Here is an 18,788-nt window from a genome sequence, read left to right as displayed (position 1 = left end):
TTCGGAACAGAGGCTTGCAGCGGAGAAATAATTGTTTTGGGACCTCCTTCGAGGGTTTCTGAATATATAGAAATTTATAGGGCAAGAATTAGGGAAAACGGAGTCACGAGGGACCCCACAAGCCAGGTGTAAGGGCATATTTATCCCCAAGATGTTTTGGTGATTGATGACAATGCTTTTGCGGACTAATCGTGTGCGTTGAGTTCTTTCAGAGATTCATCCTTTGGCACGAGACGATTACTTCCCCTCGGTGTTTTATTCAAGATGGTGTAGCTCCTTCATTTCTCTGCTGGTGGTCTAGTTTCGTAGGAGTCACCGTACTATCAAGAGGGGATCCGCTTTGGTAAGGCTAGGGTGGAATCAACATGTACACATCCTTATCACACCCGATGCTTCTTTCCGCTTCATTGGAGCTATCTTTCCTAATCTGTGTTTGCCTGTCCTATCCCAGCGGTAGTACCGCGGTCCTCAGCGGTAGTACCTCTGAAGCTCGTCAAGCGGTAGTACCGCTACCCGAGCGATAGTACCGCTTGCGAACTTCGGCCGTAGTACCGCAGTGGTTCCGGGCTACTACCGCCTCGATTCTCGACCGCTGTTTTTCGTGTTGGGTTTTAGGTACTAGTAGCGGCAGTAGGGGCGATAGTACCGCCAATATTTCCGCGGTAGTACTGCTCTAGGGCCAGGACCCTGCATTCCTCGTCAGCACGGTAGTACCGCTGGAAGGGAGCGGTAGTACCGCTTATCAGCGGTAGTACCACCCTGCCCAAGCAGTGGTACCGCTCTGTGCGTGGCTGTTTGGGGGGGGGGTAACGGTTGGATTGTTTCCCCCACTATATAAAGGTGTCTTCTTCCCCAAAGTTGACTTACCTCTTGCCCCAAAAGCTCCATTGTTGCTCCAAGCTCCATTTTCGCCCGATCTCTCTCTGTAGCCAATCAAACTTGTTGATTTGCTCGGGATTGGTTGAGAAGGCCCCGATCTACACTTCCACCAAGAGAAATTTGATTCCCCCACTAATCCCTAGCAGATCTTGTTACTCTTGGGTGTTTGAGCACCCTAGACGGTTGAGGTCACCTCGAAGCCATACTCCATTGTGGTGAAGCTTCGTGGTGTTGTTGGGAGCCTCCAAGTGTTGTGGAGATAGCCCCAATCTTGTTTGTAAAGATTCGGTCGCCGCCTTCAAGGGCACCAATAGTGGAATCACGGCATCTCATATTGTGTGAGGGCGTGAGGAGATTGCGGTGGCCCTAGTGGCTTCTTGGGGAGCATTGTGCCTCCACACCGCTCTAACGGAGACGTACTTCTCCTTAAAAGGAAGGAACTTTGGTAACACATCCTCGTCTTCACCGGCTCCACTCTTGGTTATTTCGTGCCTCTACTTTTGCAAGCTTACTTGTGTTGTATCTATTGCTTGCTTGTGTGCTAGTTGTCATTGCATCATATAGGTTGTCCACGTAATTGCATATCTAGACAACCTATTTTGTTGTAAGGTTTAAATTGTTAAATAAAAGCTTAAAATTGTTAGTTGCCTATTCACCCCCCCCCCTCTAGTCAACCATATCGATCCTTTCAATTGGTATTAGAGCATTGTCTCTTTATTAAGGACTTTGCCGTCTGAATAGTATGGTAAACAGCAATGACGGTGCAGAGGAGCACTCCGGTGTGAATCCTATATCGTCTACGGCCGATAGGGGAACCTCGGTCTCACGTGAGGAATTCAATGTGGCTTTAGACACATTGAAAACCTCCACGACGGCCGAGGTTAAAAGCATGTTTTCTGAATTCCTAGAAGGACTTAAACTATCCACCTCGCCGATGAAAGTGGGTGATCCCACTAACAAGGTGACGGATGCCACCTCCGACAAAGGGGAAGCTAATAGTGAAAAAGGTCCTTCTACTAGTGGTAGAAATGGCTCCGGCATCTTTGCCCATGTGGAACCTCCTACTTATGGTGGACCGATTCCCACTACTCATTTAAATCATGCCGGTCCTCCTCCTAAGATTGTGAAAAATGAGGATTTTGATGCTTGGGTTTATCGTTTCAAGCGTCATTTAAAACATGTGAATACTAATCTTTGGAGAATTATAGAAGAAGGTTTCTATCCACATGACCCAAGCAACTTCACCCCTCGAGAAGCCGTGGACAATCAATTCAATGAGAGTGCTCTCTTCATCATCCAAGATGCAATCCTTCCCGAAGATCTCCCTCATCTTCGTCCTCATGCCATGGCTAAAGACGCATGGCAATGTGTTGTGTCTCTCTATCGAGGAAGTGCTAGCATTCAACGCTCCAACTATGAAGTGGTGCAAGATGAAGCCGATGAGTTTGCAATGAAAGAAGATGAAGAACCTCGTGAGCTCTTTCGAAGAGTGACCAAACTTGCGGTCGCACTCCGAGATCATGGGAGCAAGGACACAGATGACAATTGGATCAAGCACAAGTTCCTCAAGGCCATGATGCCCTACAACAAGGACATGTCCTCCGTCATTCGCCAAAGACCGGACTTCCACTCCATGACCTCAAGTGAAGTGTTGGATGAGTTTGTTGCAATGAGTATCTTGGACAAGACCGCCGACAATGCGGTGCTCTGTTCTCAAAGGGCAAAGAAGCCCAACCTTGCCTTGAAGGCCAAGGTTAGTGTGGAAGAAGAAGAAGAAGAAGAATAGGAAGATGAGGAGAGCAACCCCGAAGACACGAAGTATGATTATCATGAGCACATGGCTCTTGCCTCAAGACAATTTTGGAGTAAGAAGAATACAAGACCCAACTTCAACAAGAACAACTCAAGTGGCCTCAAGGGCAAGCAACGAGTTAGAACGTGTTTCAACTGTGGCAATGTGAGCCATTTCGTTGCGGATTGTCCTTACGAGAAGTGGGAAGACAATGGTGGCAAGTTCATCCGAAAAGACAAAGCCAAGTCCTTCCCCAACAAGAACAACTTCACCAAGAAGACTCCTGCACGCGGGTTGGTAGTTCAAGAAGAATACCGTGAGGATGACGATGATGATGAAGATGGTGAAGCAACGGCTATGGCATCCGTTGCCATTGCCACAACTCCCCGGGTGTCTCTCTTCGATTCACCCAACGAGAACATCACCGCCAAGTGCCTCATGGCTAAAGCCACCAACAAGGTAACCCCCAACATCAAAACCACCATAATTCCTAATCCTTCTTCGACGGTTGGCTTTGATGATGGTAAGGGGTCTAATGAGGAGGTAAATGAATTTGAGTCCTTCATGAGTAAGCTCAAGGGCAAATCCAAGAAGCACTTCGTTGTTCTCTTGGAACAACATGGTGAAGCCAATGACATGATCGAGGCTCACGAAGAAACCATCTCTAAGATGGAAGGTCATAGTCGTGACTATGCCGATGAGATATCGGATCTCTCTAATGCTCTTGAGGAAGAGCGTGGGCATCGTTTGGCTCTTGAGGAGTCACACAATGATGACCATGCCAAATAAAAGAAAGATCTTGATCATGCTCTTGTTGTGTCTCGTGTTCTAACTTCCGAGAAGGCTAAACTTGGGGTTGATCATGCTAGACTCAAGGAGGAGTTTGATGTACTTGACAAGGCCCATAAGGTCTTGAAAGGTGCTCATGCAAACCTCAAGGAGTCTCATGCTCAACTCCAAGTTAAGCTAACCAAGGAAAAGGCCATATTTCCTCACATGGTCTTAATTGATAATGCAAATGCTACTAACCCGTGTTGTGAGCATGTGCATCTTGTGGAGGAGAATGCCAAGTTGAAGGAACAACTCGAGAAAGGTCTTGTGTCATGCATACAAGGTGAGAAGAACCTAAATGACCTTTTGAGCAATCAAAAGGAAGTTGTGGGCAAGGAGGGAGTTGGGTTCTCACCCAAGTCCAAGAACAAGAAGAAGAACGAGGAGAAGAATAACAAGACCAAACGACCTCCCCCGCTCAAGCAAACTTTTGTGAAGGAGGGAGAGGGTGCTCCTAAGGAGAATAAGAACAATGCGAAGAGTGGTGATGTCAAAAAGGGCAAAGCCATCTCTCCCAACAAAGCCGGCGACTTTAACCCCTCTTATGTGTTGTGCCGTGCTAGTGATGGGCATGTTTATGCTAAATTTGTTGGTTCTTCTTATGAGTACATTGAATGGTCTATTTGGGTTCCTAAGACCCTTGTTACTAACATCAAAGGACCCATTACTAAATGGGTACCTAAAACCAAGCATTGATCTCTTGTAGGTGTTTGCTTCCGGTGGGGGATCATGGTTGCTCGACAGTGGAGCAACAAATCATATGACCGGGAGCAAGGACTTGGTGGTGGACGTGCAAAAGATCCCATCTATGCCCACCAATGTCGAGTGGGGTGATGCCTCACATTCTAAGGTATTGGGTCTTGGCAAGGTTGTCATTTCTCATGATCTAACGATCGAGAAAGTCATGCTTGTTGAGTCCCTTGCGTTCAATTTACTTTCCGTTTGTCAACTCGCACTCATGGGCTTTGCCACCTTCTTTGATATTGATACTGTGGCCCTCTTGTGGAGCAAGACTCTTAAAGTAGCCTTTGTTGGGCATGTGAGAACAGTCTCTATGTGATTAACTTTTCAGAGCAACCCACTAAGACCGCGACATGCCTAATGGCTAAAGTTGATGTGGGATGGCTTTGGCATCGCCGTTTAGCCCACGTCAATATGAGATCTTTGCAAAGTCTTCTCAAGGGGGACCATGTCCGTGGACTAACAAATGTTAGTTTTGCCAAAGATCGTGCTTGCAGTGCTTGTATCGAAGGAAAGCTTCATGAGACGACTCACCCTCCCACGACTATCATCTACTCAAAGAGACCCTTGGAGCTCCTGCACATGGACCTCTTTGGGCCTCCATCCTTTGATAGTCTTGGGGGTAGAAAGTATTGCTTGGTGATTATGGATGATTATTCAAGATACACTTGGGTATACTTCTTCAAGAGGAAGAGTGAGACTCAACAAACCGTCATCGACTTTGCAAATGAAGCTCAACGTCAACATAATGCAAAGATCTTGACAATAAGAAGTGACAACGGCACCGAGTTCAAGAACTACACCTTGGATGAGTTTCTTAGTCATGAGGGGATCAAGCATCTATATTCTGCACCATATACCCCTCAACAAAATGGTGTTGCGGAGAGGAAGAACCGGACGTTGATGGATGCGGCAAGGACCACGATGGCGGAGTTCAAGTCTCCATACAACTTTTGGGCCGAAGCCATCAACACTGCATGTCATGCATCCAATCGGCTCTATCTCCGCAAAGGCTTGAACAAGACTCCTTATGAGATACTCACCGGGAACAAGCCCAATCTCAAGTACTTCCGGGTGTTCGGTGTAAGTGTTTCATTCTCAAGAAAGGTGTTCGTTTGTCTAAATTTGAGGCTAGAGCTTATGAGGGCATATTTGTTGGTTATGCTACAAACTCTCATGCTTATCGTGTTCTCAACAAGTCCACCGGACTCATTGAGGAGACGTGTAACGTGGAGTTTGACGAAAATAACGGCTCCCAAGTGGAGCAAAGTTGTACTTGTGATGTAGGTGATGAAATTCCTCCCCAAGCCATAAGAAGAATGGGTATTGGTCATATTCTACCCATTGAGGAACCCCTTGTGGCCGAAGGAGAAGGACAATGCTCCATTCAAGTGGAGCCTTCACCTACTCAAGACCCACACGCTTCCGAAGAACAAAGTGTAGGCCCTCAACCTCGGGAACAAGACCAAGGGCAAGATCAATATCAAGATGATGGTGAACCTCCAAATGATGCCCAAGGTCAAGTTCTCCCCCTCGAGCAAGTTCAAGATCATGAGCAAGCTCAAGATCAAGAACAAGCTCAAGACGACGCTCAAGATGATCAAGTTAACCCTCCTCCTTCCACATCCGAGGAGGAATTAAAGCATCGTGCCGCGAAGATTGCTTCCAAACTCACCACCAAAGTCCATCTCATGGAGAATGTGGTTGGAAGCCTAAGAAAGGGGGTAAGTACTCGTAGACAATTAGCAAACTATTGTGAACATCACGCGTTTGTCTCTTGTGTTGAACCCCAAAAGGTCTATGAGGCGCTCGAAGACTCGGATTGGCTCAATGCCATGCATGAAGAACTCAACAACTTCGAGTACAACAAGGTGTGGAGGTTGGTGCCAAGGCCTTCGGGGAACCATAATGTCATTGGAACCAAGTGGATCTTCAAGAACAAGCAAGATGCTCATGGGAACATCATTCGCAACAAGGCAAGATTGGAGCACAAGGCTACTCCCAAGTCGAGGGTATCGACTACGGTGAAACCTTTGCTCCCGTTGCTCACCTTGAATCCATTCGTTTGTTGATTGCTTATGCTTCCCATCACAAATTTAAGTTACAACAAATGGATGTGAAAAGTGCTTTTCTTAATGGTCCTATTAATGAGTTGGTTTACGTCAAGCAACCCCCCGGGTTCGAGGATCCTTACTTCCCGGATCATGTGTATCAACTCGATAAGGCACTCTATGGCCTTAAACAAGCCCCACGTGCGTGGTATGACCACCTTACCGAGTTGTTACAAGATCGTGGATTTGAAGTAGGGCAAATCGATCCTACTCTTTTTACTAAGAAGGTCAAAGGGGAGTTGTTTGTGTGCCAACTATATGTTGATGACATTATCTTTGGTTCCCCTAACAATGCTTTCAATGAAGAATTTGCCGCTCTCATGACCTCTAAGTTCAAGATGTCTTCGATGGGAGAGTTGAAGTTCTTCCTTGGTTTTGATATCAAACAAAGAAGAGAAGGTACCTTCATCAACCAAGCCAAATACACTCAAGACATGCTTAAGAGATTCAAGCTAAGTGATGTCAAGCCGACCTCTACTCCAATGCCCACCAAGTGCCAACTTGACATTGATCCCAATGGTAAAGCGGTGGATCAAAAGGTATATCGCTCTATGATTGGTTCCTTGCTTTACCTTTGTGCATCTAGACCGGATATCATGTTGAGTGTGGGAATGTGTGCACGGTTCCAAGCCGCACCAAAGGAAAGCCACTTTGTGGCGGTCAAGCGAATCTTTCGTTATTTGGCTCATACCCCAAACTTTGGCCTATGGTAACCAAGAGGAGCTAACTTCAAGCTTGAAGGATTCACAGATTCTGATTGGGCGGGAGACAAGGTGGATAGGAAGTACACTTCCGAAGGGTGCCAATTTCTTGGTTGCTCTTTGGTAAGTTGGTCTTCTAAGAAGCAAAGTTGTGTATCTCTCTCGTCCACCGAAGCGGAATATGTGGCGGCCGGTAGTTGTTGTGCACAACTCTTATGGATGAGGCAAACTTTAAAGGAGTACGGTGTCATTTGTGACAAAGTGCCTCTTTGGTGTGACAATGAAAGTGCCATCAAGATTTATCTCAACCCGGTGCAACACTTCAAGACGAAGCATATTGAGATCCGGTATCACTTCATCCGGGATCACAATAGGCGAGCGGAGATCGAGCTCAAGTATGTCAACACTCATGATAACCTTGCAGATATTTTCACGAAGCCCTTGGATGAAGCAAGATTTCGCGAGTTAAGGCATGAGCTAAATATCATTGATTCGAGCAATGTGACTTGAACCCGTGCACCCCCCACCACACTCAACTTGTTGTCTAGTTTAAATGTAGGCATGGACATAGAGGGAGTGTTGTTCTCTCAATGAACTCTCCCTCCCCCCATTATGCATAAATTGATCTAGTCTTTCACTTTAACCATATTTTTATGGTACTAGTGCTTCAAGGATGAGTTTTGGTCATGGGTCCAAGGTTAAAATCTTCGCGACGCCATACCTCTTGACTCAAACATAGGTGGCCTCGACCACCGCCCTCTCTTGAAGAGGTGTGTTTTGGTCCGTTGTTAGTGTGTTTGTGGCCTTGCTGGTCTTTCCTCTTTCTTGGCTGTGTTCTTTTCCATTCTTTTTGAGCTTAAGCCGTGTGTCTAGAGGCCTGTGGTTGCTGAGTGGTACTACCGCTGCAAGGCGGGGGCAGTGGGTTATATCGGGGGCAGGGGGAGTTTTCTTCTCCCCATACCCATTCGCTCGCCCCCACGCTCTGTTCGTCTCTCCAGCAACCGGCGCTGCGGGAGGGCTCCGGCGGATCTCCCTCTCCGGGGCGCTCCTCTCCATTTCCTTCGGTGGAGACGATCCCCACCTTGTCCTCTTTCCATGGATGCCGGTATTGCCCCCGTTCCCTCTCTCTTCTTGTCTAGATTTCCAATCTAGCATCTTAGGGGCAATAGTAGTTGCATCTCTAGATTTTTGGCCAAATCTAGGCTTGAGTAGGATGGAGAAGGCATCTAGGCAGTTTGGATTGGTGTTTGGTAGGAGTATTTTTGAATTTGGTAGGACGGTAGTGCCGGATCTGACAACGACAGTAGGAAACTGTTGTTTCCTATCCCGAGCGGTACTACCGCTCCCTCTGGAGCGGTACTACCGCTTGGAGCGGTACTGCCGCTCACAGGTCGCGGTACTACCGCTCTCTACCAGGTTCCACCATACCTTTACTAATCAGTGATCCTTTTTGGTTGTGTTTGGTGGCTTATGCTCGTTCTTTCTGGTTGTTTGCGTGTTCTTGTGTGTGGTTCCAGGTGATGAGCTTCCTGAGCATCAGGCTCGGCATGTCAACCCCGGTCGTGCCACGTCCAAGCGGTACCGCACAACTGAGTCTGCAGGAGGTTCCTCAAGTGCTCCTCCTCCACCCCAAATCCAGAAGAAGCCTGGTGTCAAGCCGAAGCAATCTAGCAAAACTGTGCCAGAAATGCAAGCCAAGGAGTTCTGGGCAAGACGTCGCCGCAACCCCTATGAGGCAGACCAAGATCCCACTTTGGTCAACCGTCCGTTCTGGAACAGGTTTCAGTTTGCCATCTTCTTTGATGTACTCAAGGCCAAGAAGAACCTCTTTGTTAACGTGCACTCCACCGACACTGACCATATGGAGAAGGATCCTGAATACTTTGGTGAAGCTCTTCAGATGTGCACTCAACTGAACATTCTTGGTGTCATGCAATTCAACAAACATTATGATGCTGATATTGTGGCCCAATTCTATGCCACGGTTCATCTCGGGACTGATGAGGACAGGACACTGACTTGGATGACCAATGGCAAGTTGCTTTCAGTCAAGTGGAAGGCGTTCATGGAATTGATTGGGGTGGAAGATCAAGGGCTTGCGTCTCCTATCGGCTTTCGCCCACACCGCAACACCACCTCCACTCACAAGCAAGCTCTATAGCCCTACTGCACTTTGAAGATCAACCCTGAGACGAAGAAGGAAACGTATGAGCTGTCTGCCTTTCTGGACATTCTTCACCGTGTCTTCCGTGAGACTCTTTCCCCTCGCATCAGGAATCTGGATATGGTTCATTCTTATCTCGTGGACATGCTTCTTTTCTGCCAGCGTGAGAAGGAACAAAACACCGGAGAGTCCCTGGATATATCCCATGTTATGTGGTCTGAGCTTTTATCTGCTATCTCCGAGCACAAGTGCCTAATTTATGGTCCGTTCATCATGCTGCTTATTGAGAAGGCCTGGATCGTGTCTATCCCAAGGTGATGCTAGAGACCGGAGAGTTGGTTTCTCACAACATCAAGTGTCTAAGGAATAAGTACAACTGGGGCTCTCAGGTCCCTAAACCTGGAGGTCCTTCATCTGCTACTGCCATGGAGACCGAGGAGGAGGCTGAGGCTGAGGCTGAGGATGATGATGACTATGTGCCTTCTGCGGCAGAGCCCTCTTGGGCAAAGAAGCTCAAGCTCAAGATGAAGAAGTTGTTCTGCATGGAGGCTCACGGTCAGTACATGACTCATGTGGGTGAGAAGAAGGCCCGTAGTCATCACAAGGACCTCATGCGTCAGTTGGGTGCCACCGTTAACAGTGGATCTGAGGACCAGCTTACTGAGGAGGAGGAGTGGATTCAGCAGCACTGCCCGTGGACCGATTCTGATGCCGAGCACTTCCCGACCGACGATGGTGGCGCAGACGATCCCGCCGAGACCTGATATTTGTGTCCCTCTCTTGCTATCACCTGGAGCTGTAGCAACACTCCCTCCCCTTTTTGGTGTCTCGATGCCAAAGGGGGAGAGAGTTTAGGGATTTGTGTTGTGTCTTCCGTCTTCTGTGTTTTCTCGCTGTTTGCCTTGTTTGGTTTGTGTCTGGTTTGTGTCAGTGAGACCTAAGTTCCAGTCACATGGTGTGAGACATATGCTACCTTATCTTTCGAGTATCATTATCTATGTATATCTAGCTTATGAGTTGCATGCTTATCCTGTTATCTATGTTGCTCTCATATATCCTGCTTAGGTAGTTGGTCTCCAAAATGTAGGGGGAGCGTTGATCCTGGTATCTGTGCTGTGCAGTCCAAAGCACTTATCTAGACAGCACACATCCAGGGGGAGCCCTTCTACATTTTAGGACAGTGGGGCTTTGCGCCTATCCTATATCTTTCCTGTTTGTGCAAATCCCGTATTGTCATCAATCCACCAAAAAGGGGGAGATTGTAAGGGCATATTTATCCCCAAGATGTTTTGGTGATTGATGACAATGCTTTTGAGGACTAATCGTGTGCGTTGAGTTCTTTCAGAGATTCATCCTTTGGCACGAGACGATTACTTCCCCTCGGTGTTTTATTCAAGACGGTGTAGCTCCTTCGTTTCTCTATTGGTGGTCTAGTTTCGTAGGAGTCACCGTACTATCAAGAGGGGATCCGCTTTGGTAAGGCTAGGGTGGAATCAACACGTACACATCCTTATCACACCCGATGCTTCTTTCCGCTTTATTGGAGCTATCTTTCCTAATCTGTGCCTGCCTGTCCTGTCCCAGCGGTAGTACCGCGGTCCTCGGCGGTAGTACCGCCGAAGCTCGTCAAGCGGTAGTACCGCTCTCCGAGCGGTAGTACCGCTTGCGAACTTCGGCCGTAGTACCGCAGTGGTTCCGGGCTACTACCGCCTCGATTCTCGACCGTTGTTTTTCGTGTCGGGTTTTACGGTACTAGTAGCGGCAGTAGGGGCGGTAGTACCGCTCCAAGCGGTAGTACCGCCAATACTTCCGCGGTAGTACCGCTCTGGGGCTAGGACCCTGCATTCCTCGTCAGCACGGTAGTACCGCTGGAAGGAAGCGGTAGTACCGCTTATCAGCGGTAGTACTGCCCTGCCCAAGCAGTAGTACCGCTCTGTGCGTGGCTGTTTGGGGGGGGGGGGTAACGGTTGGATTGTTTCCCCCACTATATAAAGGTGTCTTCTTCCCCAAAGTTGACTTACCTCTTGCCCCAAAAGCTCCATTGTTGCTCCAAGCTCCATTTTCGCCCGATCTCTCTCCCTAGCCAATCAAACTTGTTGATTTGCTCGGGATTGGTTGAGAAGGCCCCGATCTACACTTCCACCAAGAGAAATTTGATTCCCCTCACTAATCCCTAGCGGATCTTATTACTCTTGGGTGTTTGAGCATCCTAGACGGTTGAGGTCACCTCGAAGCCATACTCCATTGTGGTGAAGCTTCGTGGTGTTTTTGGGAGCCTCCAAGTGTTGTGGAGATAGCCCCAATCTTGTTTGTAAAGGTTCGGTCGCCGCCTTCGAGGGCACCAATAGTGGAATCACGGCATCTCGCATTGTGTGAGGGCGTGAGGAGATTACGGTGGCCCTAGTGGCTTCTTGGGGAGCATTGTGCCTCCACACCGCTCTAACAGAGACGTACTTCCCCTTAAAAGGAAGGAACTTCGGTAACACATCCTCGTCTTCACCGGCTCCACTCTTGGTTATTTCGTGCCTTTACTTTTGCAAGCTTACTTGTGTTGTATCTATTGCTTGCTTGTGTGCTAGTTGTCATTGCATCATATAGGTTGTCCACGTAGTTGCATATCTAGACAACCTATTTTGTTGCAAGGTTTAAATTGTTAAAGAAAAGCTTAAAAATTATTAGTTGCCTATTCACCCCCCCTCTAGTCAACCATATCGATCCTTTCACCAGGGTGGTGCGCCCTACCACCTAGGGGTGAGCCCCTGCCTTGTGGCCACCTCGTGGGTCTTCTTGCCCTCTCCTGAAGCTTCCAGGGTTTCCTTTTGTCCAGAAAAATCATCAAAAAGTTTTGTCACATTTGAACTTTTGTAGGTATGAATTTCCTAACAAACAAAAAACATGCAGAAAACAGGTCACTGAGCACTGACTTAATAGGTTAGTGCATAAAAATAATATAAAATGGCATATAAAGCATACAAAGTGATAATATAATAGCATGAAATGGTAAAAAAAGATACATTGAAGACGTATCACGGAGGCGCAGTGGATTCCGGCGTTGGTGGGCCAGTCTTGGACGTAGATTACGACGTTGCCCATCACGCCGGAGTTGGTGTTGGACCCCGCCGTATGGGTTGGGGCCGATGCGTGGTTGCCACCAGGTGATGTCGCCGCCCCGTGCAGTGCAACTGTCTCAGTCACCGCAGGCAGCACCCACCCATCTGTGACAGCCATCGCCCTTCATTAACCTAAGCGCAGACGAGGAAGATAGCGACAACGACAATGCAGTGAAGACAGCCAGTACGGCGGTGACGACCAATCTAGGTTTCCCTTTTAGTTTAAGTTTAGTTTTCTAGTTTAAGATCAAGTATGCATGTTGGATAGTTCGGCCGGGACGTTTGAACTTATATATTATCATTTAAATTGTCTTTTGTCTTTTCTTATTTAAATAAGTTTAAAATCTCGAACGCTATTGTAAAATGTGTCTGACCATTGGACGCATTGACGGACGAATGTCATCCGTGTCCGTTTTGCCGACGCAAACGCAAAAAGTGCATGTTCTGTTGGAGTTTTTTTTCTCCACAAAACAAACGCAGGCGCTTATATACACGTGCATACACTCACCCCTATGAATGCACATACGCACATCCTATCCTTATGAGCACCTTCGAAAGACTGAACCGGCATATCATCTTGAAATTTACAATGTCGCCGTAAGCACCTCGTCGTCGACGGGAACGTCTCCTCCCACCACTAAATATGCATCGTCGAAAATCCTAAAATCAATCCACGAATAAATGTGAGCACCAAGATTTCAACCTTGATGAGTTGTGATACCACAGTCACAGTAATCATCCAAATGGTTGCTTCGCACGTTTAGTTGGAGTTGGCCCGATTGAGACGGCACTGGCCTAATATCTTCGATAGCAAAAAAAAAAAAATCAAAGTCAAAGCTAGCTGAGCCGTGGATCAGTAAGCAATCTCGGCCACTCACTCTTCTCAGTTTCTCACGGTGCCGCAGCTACACCCGCCGTCCGCCCACGCTTCCACGGTCGCCGCTCCCACCTGCCGCCGCCGCCGCGACCACCACGCCCATCGCATAAACGAGCGGCTCCCACCCTCCGCTCCGGCGGGGTCTCTCGCGATCGCCGCTGCGGATTTGTCGATCTCGCCGGCGGCGGCGCTGGCCTGACTTCCGTCCAGTCCAACAGGTATGGAGCTTGCTCTTCTTATCAGCTTCTGCAGTGCAATTTTTGGTGCTGTTTCAGAAGTATTGGTGTGTTCCGTCACATAGATCTTGCTGGATAAGATGACGCCGTCGTATTTAACCAGTCATAGTTGACATCATAGATCTTACTGAAATTAAGATGACAATATAACAATCCTAATTAATCTTGGCGATGGATTGGAGGCAATGAACGATGCATGTAGATTAGTGCGTCCTGAAATTTGGAGCCCTGCCAGTTCCTGTTTCTTTTGCACAAATTAAACTGGCAAACTGGTGCTTTCAAAAGACATACAGTAACTCCATAAATCATGCGACTGGACTCATAGTTCCAGTTCCAGTAGACTTAGTTAGTGTAGCAACTCAAATGTATTTAAACCTGTTAGTTCCACTTCTTTTATTCTAGCAATGAATGATTTGACTGAAGCTGGTACAATTGGAGAAACAGATGCTCATCATTTATTCATGTGTCTATGTTACCGCAGTACCAGGAGTTCATTTCTAGTACTTCTTTGGTACATTTGTGTCATTTGGAGAGCGATTGAATTTCTGATAGAAATTGACTGTGGCATGTGAGTGGTTTTCTCTTTTTACTAAATTATAAAGTTATGATTGTAATTATGGTTCTTATTCAGTAGGACACCTACTTCTCTTAGTGACGCATACATATATTGCCAGGTGTTTGCTTTGTCGTGCTGAAGCTTGGGGCCATTTTCTGCAAAACTGGGCATTAATTTTGGTAGCTACACTCATAGAGCATCCACAGATGGTGAGCGCCTTGGCAGGAGTGATGACCTCTGTCATCGCCAAGCTCACCGCCCTGCTCGGGGAGGAGTACGCAAAGCTGAAAGGTGTGCACAGGGAGGTGGAGTTCATGAAAGACGAGCTGAGCAGCATGAACGCGCTCCTTCAGAGGCTGGCAGAGGTGGACCGTGATCTTGATGTGCAGACCAAGGAATGGAGGGACCAAGTCCGGGAGATGTCTTATGACATTGAGGATTGCATAGACGACTTCATGAAAAGCCTTGGCCAAACTGACAGTGCTAAGGCAGCAGGGCTTGTGCAAAGTGTGCTCCAGCAGCTCAAGGCGCTGAGGGCGCGCCATCAAATATCCAGCCAAATCCAGGGGCTCAAGGCACGTGTTGAAGATGCAAGCAAGCGACGTATGAGGTATAAGCTCGATGAGCGCACCTTCGAACCTAGCATCTCAAGGGCCATCGACCCCCGTTTGCCTTCACTCTATGCTGAGCCAGACGGGCTTGTCGGTATTGACAAGCCAAGAAGCGAGCTCATCGAGTGCCTAATGGAGGGGATGGGTGCATCGGTGCAGCAGCAAAAGGTGATATCTATTGTGGGTCCTGGGGGTCTCGGTAAAACTACACTTGCCAATGAGGTGTTTCGTAAACTGGAAGGCCAGTTCCAATGTCGAGCTTTTGTTTCCTTGTCACAACAACCAGATGTGAGTAAGATCTTAAGAAATATACTCTCTCAAGTCTGCCAGCAAGAGCTTCCTAGCACAGATATACAGGACGAGGGAAAGCTCATTGACACAATAAGAGAAGTTTTAAAGAACAAGAGGTATATTCATGAACTTTTAATGAGGAGTTGGCTGATGGTACTGCATCATTTTTTTCTTCAGTATTGATGTTTATTTACTAACTTAGACATTCTACTACATTTTACTGTTGTTTAATTAAATTAAATACAGATGATTTTGTTTCATTTTAAGCATATGCAGTTCTGAATAGGCTTTGGTTCACAGTTCATGAGGTTATCTTTCTAAAGGGTTCTGAATAGTGCTTTGATAAATTCAACTCTTTGTGGTGTGGCCAAACCATTAGGGAAGGGGATAAATGGCTGTCTGTAATAATATATAAAAGAGAAATGATTCTGTCCCCATAAACAGTGAATTTCAAAAAACCTGAAGCCCTATATGATCCTCATGATTTACTAACATTTGACGACAAGGAAATATGCCATTTTATTTATTTTTTCATATATTTTCCTTATTCATGAAATTTGCAAAACATGCACTTTGCAGGTACTTAGTTGTTATTGATGATATATGGAGTACTCAAGCATGGAAGATTATCAAATGTTCTTTGTTTCTGAATGATCTGGGAAGCAGAATAATGACGACAACACGTAGTATTGATATAGCCAAGTCATGTTGCTCTCGACGCCATGATCGTGTCTATGAAATAATGCCTCTGACGGCAGCCAACTCTAAGAGTTTATTTTTTAAACGAATATTTGGCTCAGAAGATATATGTCCTCCTCAATTGGAAGAAGTCTCCTCGGAAATATTAAAAAAGTGCGGTGGTTCACCATTAGCAATTCTTACAATAGCAAGCTTATTGGCTAATAAAGATTGCACAAATGAAGAATGGGAGTGGGTGTATAATTCGATCGGTTCCACACTGGGAAAGGACCCCGGTGTAGAAGAGATGAGAAGGATACTTTCTCTTAGCTATGATGATCTTCCCCACCATTTGAAGACATGTTTACTTTATCTAAGTATATTTCCGGAGGATTATGAGATTGAGAGGGATCGATTAGTAAGGAGGTGGATCGCTGAAGGATTCATTGATACAAATGGTGGACGAGATTTGGAGGAAATAGGAGAGCGTTATTTTAATGATCTTATCAATAGAAGTATGCTTCAGCCAGCGGAAATCCAATATGACGGTCAAGTCGTTTCATGCCGAGTGCATGATATGATTCTGGATCTCCTTACATCTAAGTCGATGGAAGAAAACTTTGCCACCTTCTTCCGTAACCAAAATGAGATATTAGTCCTTCAACATAAGATCCGTAGGCTATCACTCAGTTATTATGACCAAGAGCACATCATGCTTCCATCAACAGCAATCATTTCTCATTGCCGGTCGCTCAGTATTGTCGGGTATGCCGAAAAGATGCCTTCTCTTTCGAAGTTCCGTGTTCTGCGAGTACTTGATATTGAGAATGGCGAGGAGATGGAGAGCAACTGTTTTGAGCATCTGAGGAAGCTTTTCCAGTTGAAGTATTTGCGACTCCACGTTAGAAGTATTTCTGCACTCCCTGAGCAGTTAGGAGAACTACAGCATTTGAAGACTCTGGATATGGGATGGACAAAGATCACAAAAATGCCCAAAAGCATTGTTCAGCTGCAACATTTGACATGTTTGCGCGTCAGTAATTTGGAATTACCTGAAGGAATTGGGAATCTGCAAGCTCTGCAGGAGCTATCAGATATCAAAGTCAACCGGTACAGCATGGCGTCGTGTTTGCTGGAGCTGGGCAGTCTGACTAAACTGAAAATCCTTGGGCTACGCTGGTATATTGTCAGTACACACAGTAACAAAGATACTTTTGTGGATAACTTGGTATCCTCGCTGCGCAAATTGGGCAGATTCAGCCTTCGATCTATATGCATTCGTAGTTATCATGGCTATTCAATGGAGTTCTTACTGGACTCCTGGTTCCCCTCCCCTTATCTCATGCAAAAGTTTCAGATGGGCACGTACTACAACTTTCCCAGAGTTCCTCCTTGGATTGTGTCACTGGACAAGCTCACATACCTAGATATCAATATCGATCCAGTAGACGAGGAAACACTAGAGATCCTTGGAGAGCTACCTGCTTTGCTGTTTCTCTGGCTGATGTCGAAATCAGCTGCTCCCAAACAGCGGCTTATCATAAGCAGCAGCATGTTTGTATGTCTGAGGGAGTTCCATTTCACCTGCTGGAGCAATGGAGAAGGACTGATGTTTGAAGCCGGGGCCATGCCGAGGCTTGAGAAACTGTGGGTTCCGTTTGACGCAGGCAGCGGTCTTGATTTTGGCATCCAACACCTCTCTTCCCTCAGGCATCTTGCCGTCGAGATCATTTGCGTTGGCGCGACCGCTCGGGACGTTGAGGCGTTGGAGGAGGCCATCAGAGATGCAGCTCATCTCCTTCCGAATCGCCCTGCGGTGGAGTTCCGAACATGGGATGATGAAAAGATGGCGGGGGAGGAGGGGCAAGGCGTCACTGAAGAGGAGATCCATGCTAGCGGTTGAAAGTCAGCCTGCGGTATATGTAAGTGTACACAGTACACAACTCATTTGACTTTTTTAACTTCTCCTTTTCCTCCCGTACGCTGCATAGTTTTTGTAATTTTCTTTGGAGCAAATTACATCATGGGACACCACAAGTATGTCTAATTCCAGACTTGCCCTCATGGTCACCAAACTTCAAGTGGGTCACTCAAGGAGTCTAGGTCAGTAGCATTCTGTCCCAGGTATAACTGATGGCATGCATGTCTTGTTCACTGGCACCACTTTGGCATGTATATACTTTCATATATACTCCCCTCCGCCGCGTATTAGCTTTGGTCAAAGTCAAGCTTTGTAAACTTTGACAAAGTTACAATAACAAATCAATACCATTAGATTCATTATTGAATGTACTTTCACATCATATATATAGATTTGTTATGATAAATGTTTGAAAGTAAGGCTTTCGGTTTCTTTGGTAGACAGGCTATAGGGATGGCATAACGAAAGCGCGGAACGAAGGTAAACAAGAGGGCTGGAATGTTGGGTCTAGGCAAGGATACAAGTGGGATCTTGTTCGCGGGATTACTAGGTAAACTGGATTTCTGGTTGTGCCAATCTCAGTTTTCTTGTGATAAGACTCCCTCTTCTATCATTCTCATTTATTGTATTCTACTTCTGTTATCCTTCAAAAAAGCAGTGCATTGGCTGGTCTTTCCAGCAGCCGGGAAGAAAAGTTGTTGCTCGATGTCCGCCGCATAAGAGAACTTGAAGATTTGCACAACTCCGTGCTAGAAATTTCAGCGGCGGGTGCGCTGCAGATGTTTCATGAGAGTATTCATCAGGATAATGACCCATCAGAGAAAAACAGCCTCCAAACTATTCCAATCGACCTTCTCCTGTCGTTGCAAGAATGTCCAGATGTTCATGTCCCTGAAGAGCCGGCACAAGTTCCTTAAGCAAAGATCGTAATGGAATTGTTTTTTTTAGAAAAGGAGGATCACCCCCGGCCTCTGCATCAGAATGATGCATGCAACCCCTTTATTAAGCAAAGTAAATGAAAGGTCCGCGGTCGTAATGGAATGGTAGATCTGTTGATACTGATTTCGAAGTCTGGTAGAAATCACTTATTAGACTGATTCTTTCTGAAGGATGTAACTGTAAATCTGTTGATACTAAGATTTTCTTTATCATGTCACCCCTTCCTTTGTATGAAACTCCTGTAATTTCGCAGTTTGAATGGCAATAATAATATTTTCTTCCTGAGGTTTGCATATTCTTGTTGTTCCTTTACCAAATGTTGCTCTGGTCTACTTAACTCTTTGCCATTT

At 46.5% G+C, this 18,788-nt stretch overlaps 1 protein-coding gene across 6 annotated transcripts; it reads left to right on the top strand.

Annotated features, from left to right (window-relative positions):
• Positions 1 to 13,183: 13,183 nt before the first annotated feature.
• Positions 13,184 to 18,733, top strand: LOC119278630 (disease resistance protein RGA5-like). 6 transcript variants are annotated; one of them, XR_005137907.1, is made up of 6 exons: positions 13,184 to 13,424; positions 13,924 to 14,010; positions 14,117 to 15,016; positions 15,480 to 17,500; positions 17,944 to 18,049; positions 18,158 to 18,186. XR_005137907.1 is itself a non-coding variant. In XM_037559961.1 (6 exons), coding segments are annotated over exons 2-4 (2,904 nt in total). In that variant the 5' UTR covers positions 13,184 to 13,424; positions 13,924 to 14,008; the 3' UTR covers positions 17,482 to 17,500; positions 17,661 to 17,681; positions 17,940 to 18,049. The 6 variants fall into 6 exon arrangements, 5 of the variants coding, with proteins under 5 accessions (XP_037415858.1, XP_037415859.1, XP_037415861.1 ...); XM_037559961.1 differs by lacking the exon at positions 18,158 to 18,186 and adding an exon at positions 17,661 to 17,681 and having other exon boundaries at positions 17,940 to 18,049; XM_037559962.1 differs by lacking the exon at positions 18,158 to 18,186 and adding an exon at positions 17,661 to 17,681 and having other exon boundaries at positions 17,944 to 18,019.
• The last annotated feature ends 55 nt before the right edge of the window (positions 18,734 to 18,788 follow it).

Source organism: Triticum dicoccoides, chromosome 3B (genome assembly GCF_002162155.2).
Source record: "Triticum dicoccoides isolate Atlit2015 ecotype Zavitan chromosome 3B, WEW_v2.0, whole genome shotgun sequence".
NCBI classification, from domain to species: Eukaryota; Viridiplantae; Streptophyta; class Magnoliopsida; order Poales; family Poaceae; genus Triticum; species Triticum dicoccoides.
The sequence above is the reverse complement of the archived record's forward strand: the minus strand, read 5'-3'. Positions and strand labels throughout refer to the sequence as shown.

Excerpts from the sequence above, each read along its gene's own strand:
- LOC119278630 (XM_037559964.1), top strand. Across the intron at positions 17,428-17,939 it reads CATGGGATGATGAAAAGATG|ACAGGCTATAGGGATGGCAT; the intron begins GCGGGGGAGGAG and ends TTTCTTTGGTAG. Across the intron at positions 18,050-18,157 it reads CTTGTTCGCGGGATTACTAG|TGCATTGGCTGGTCTTTCCA; the intron begins GTAAACTGGATT and ends TCAAAAAAGCAG.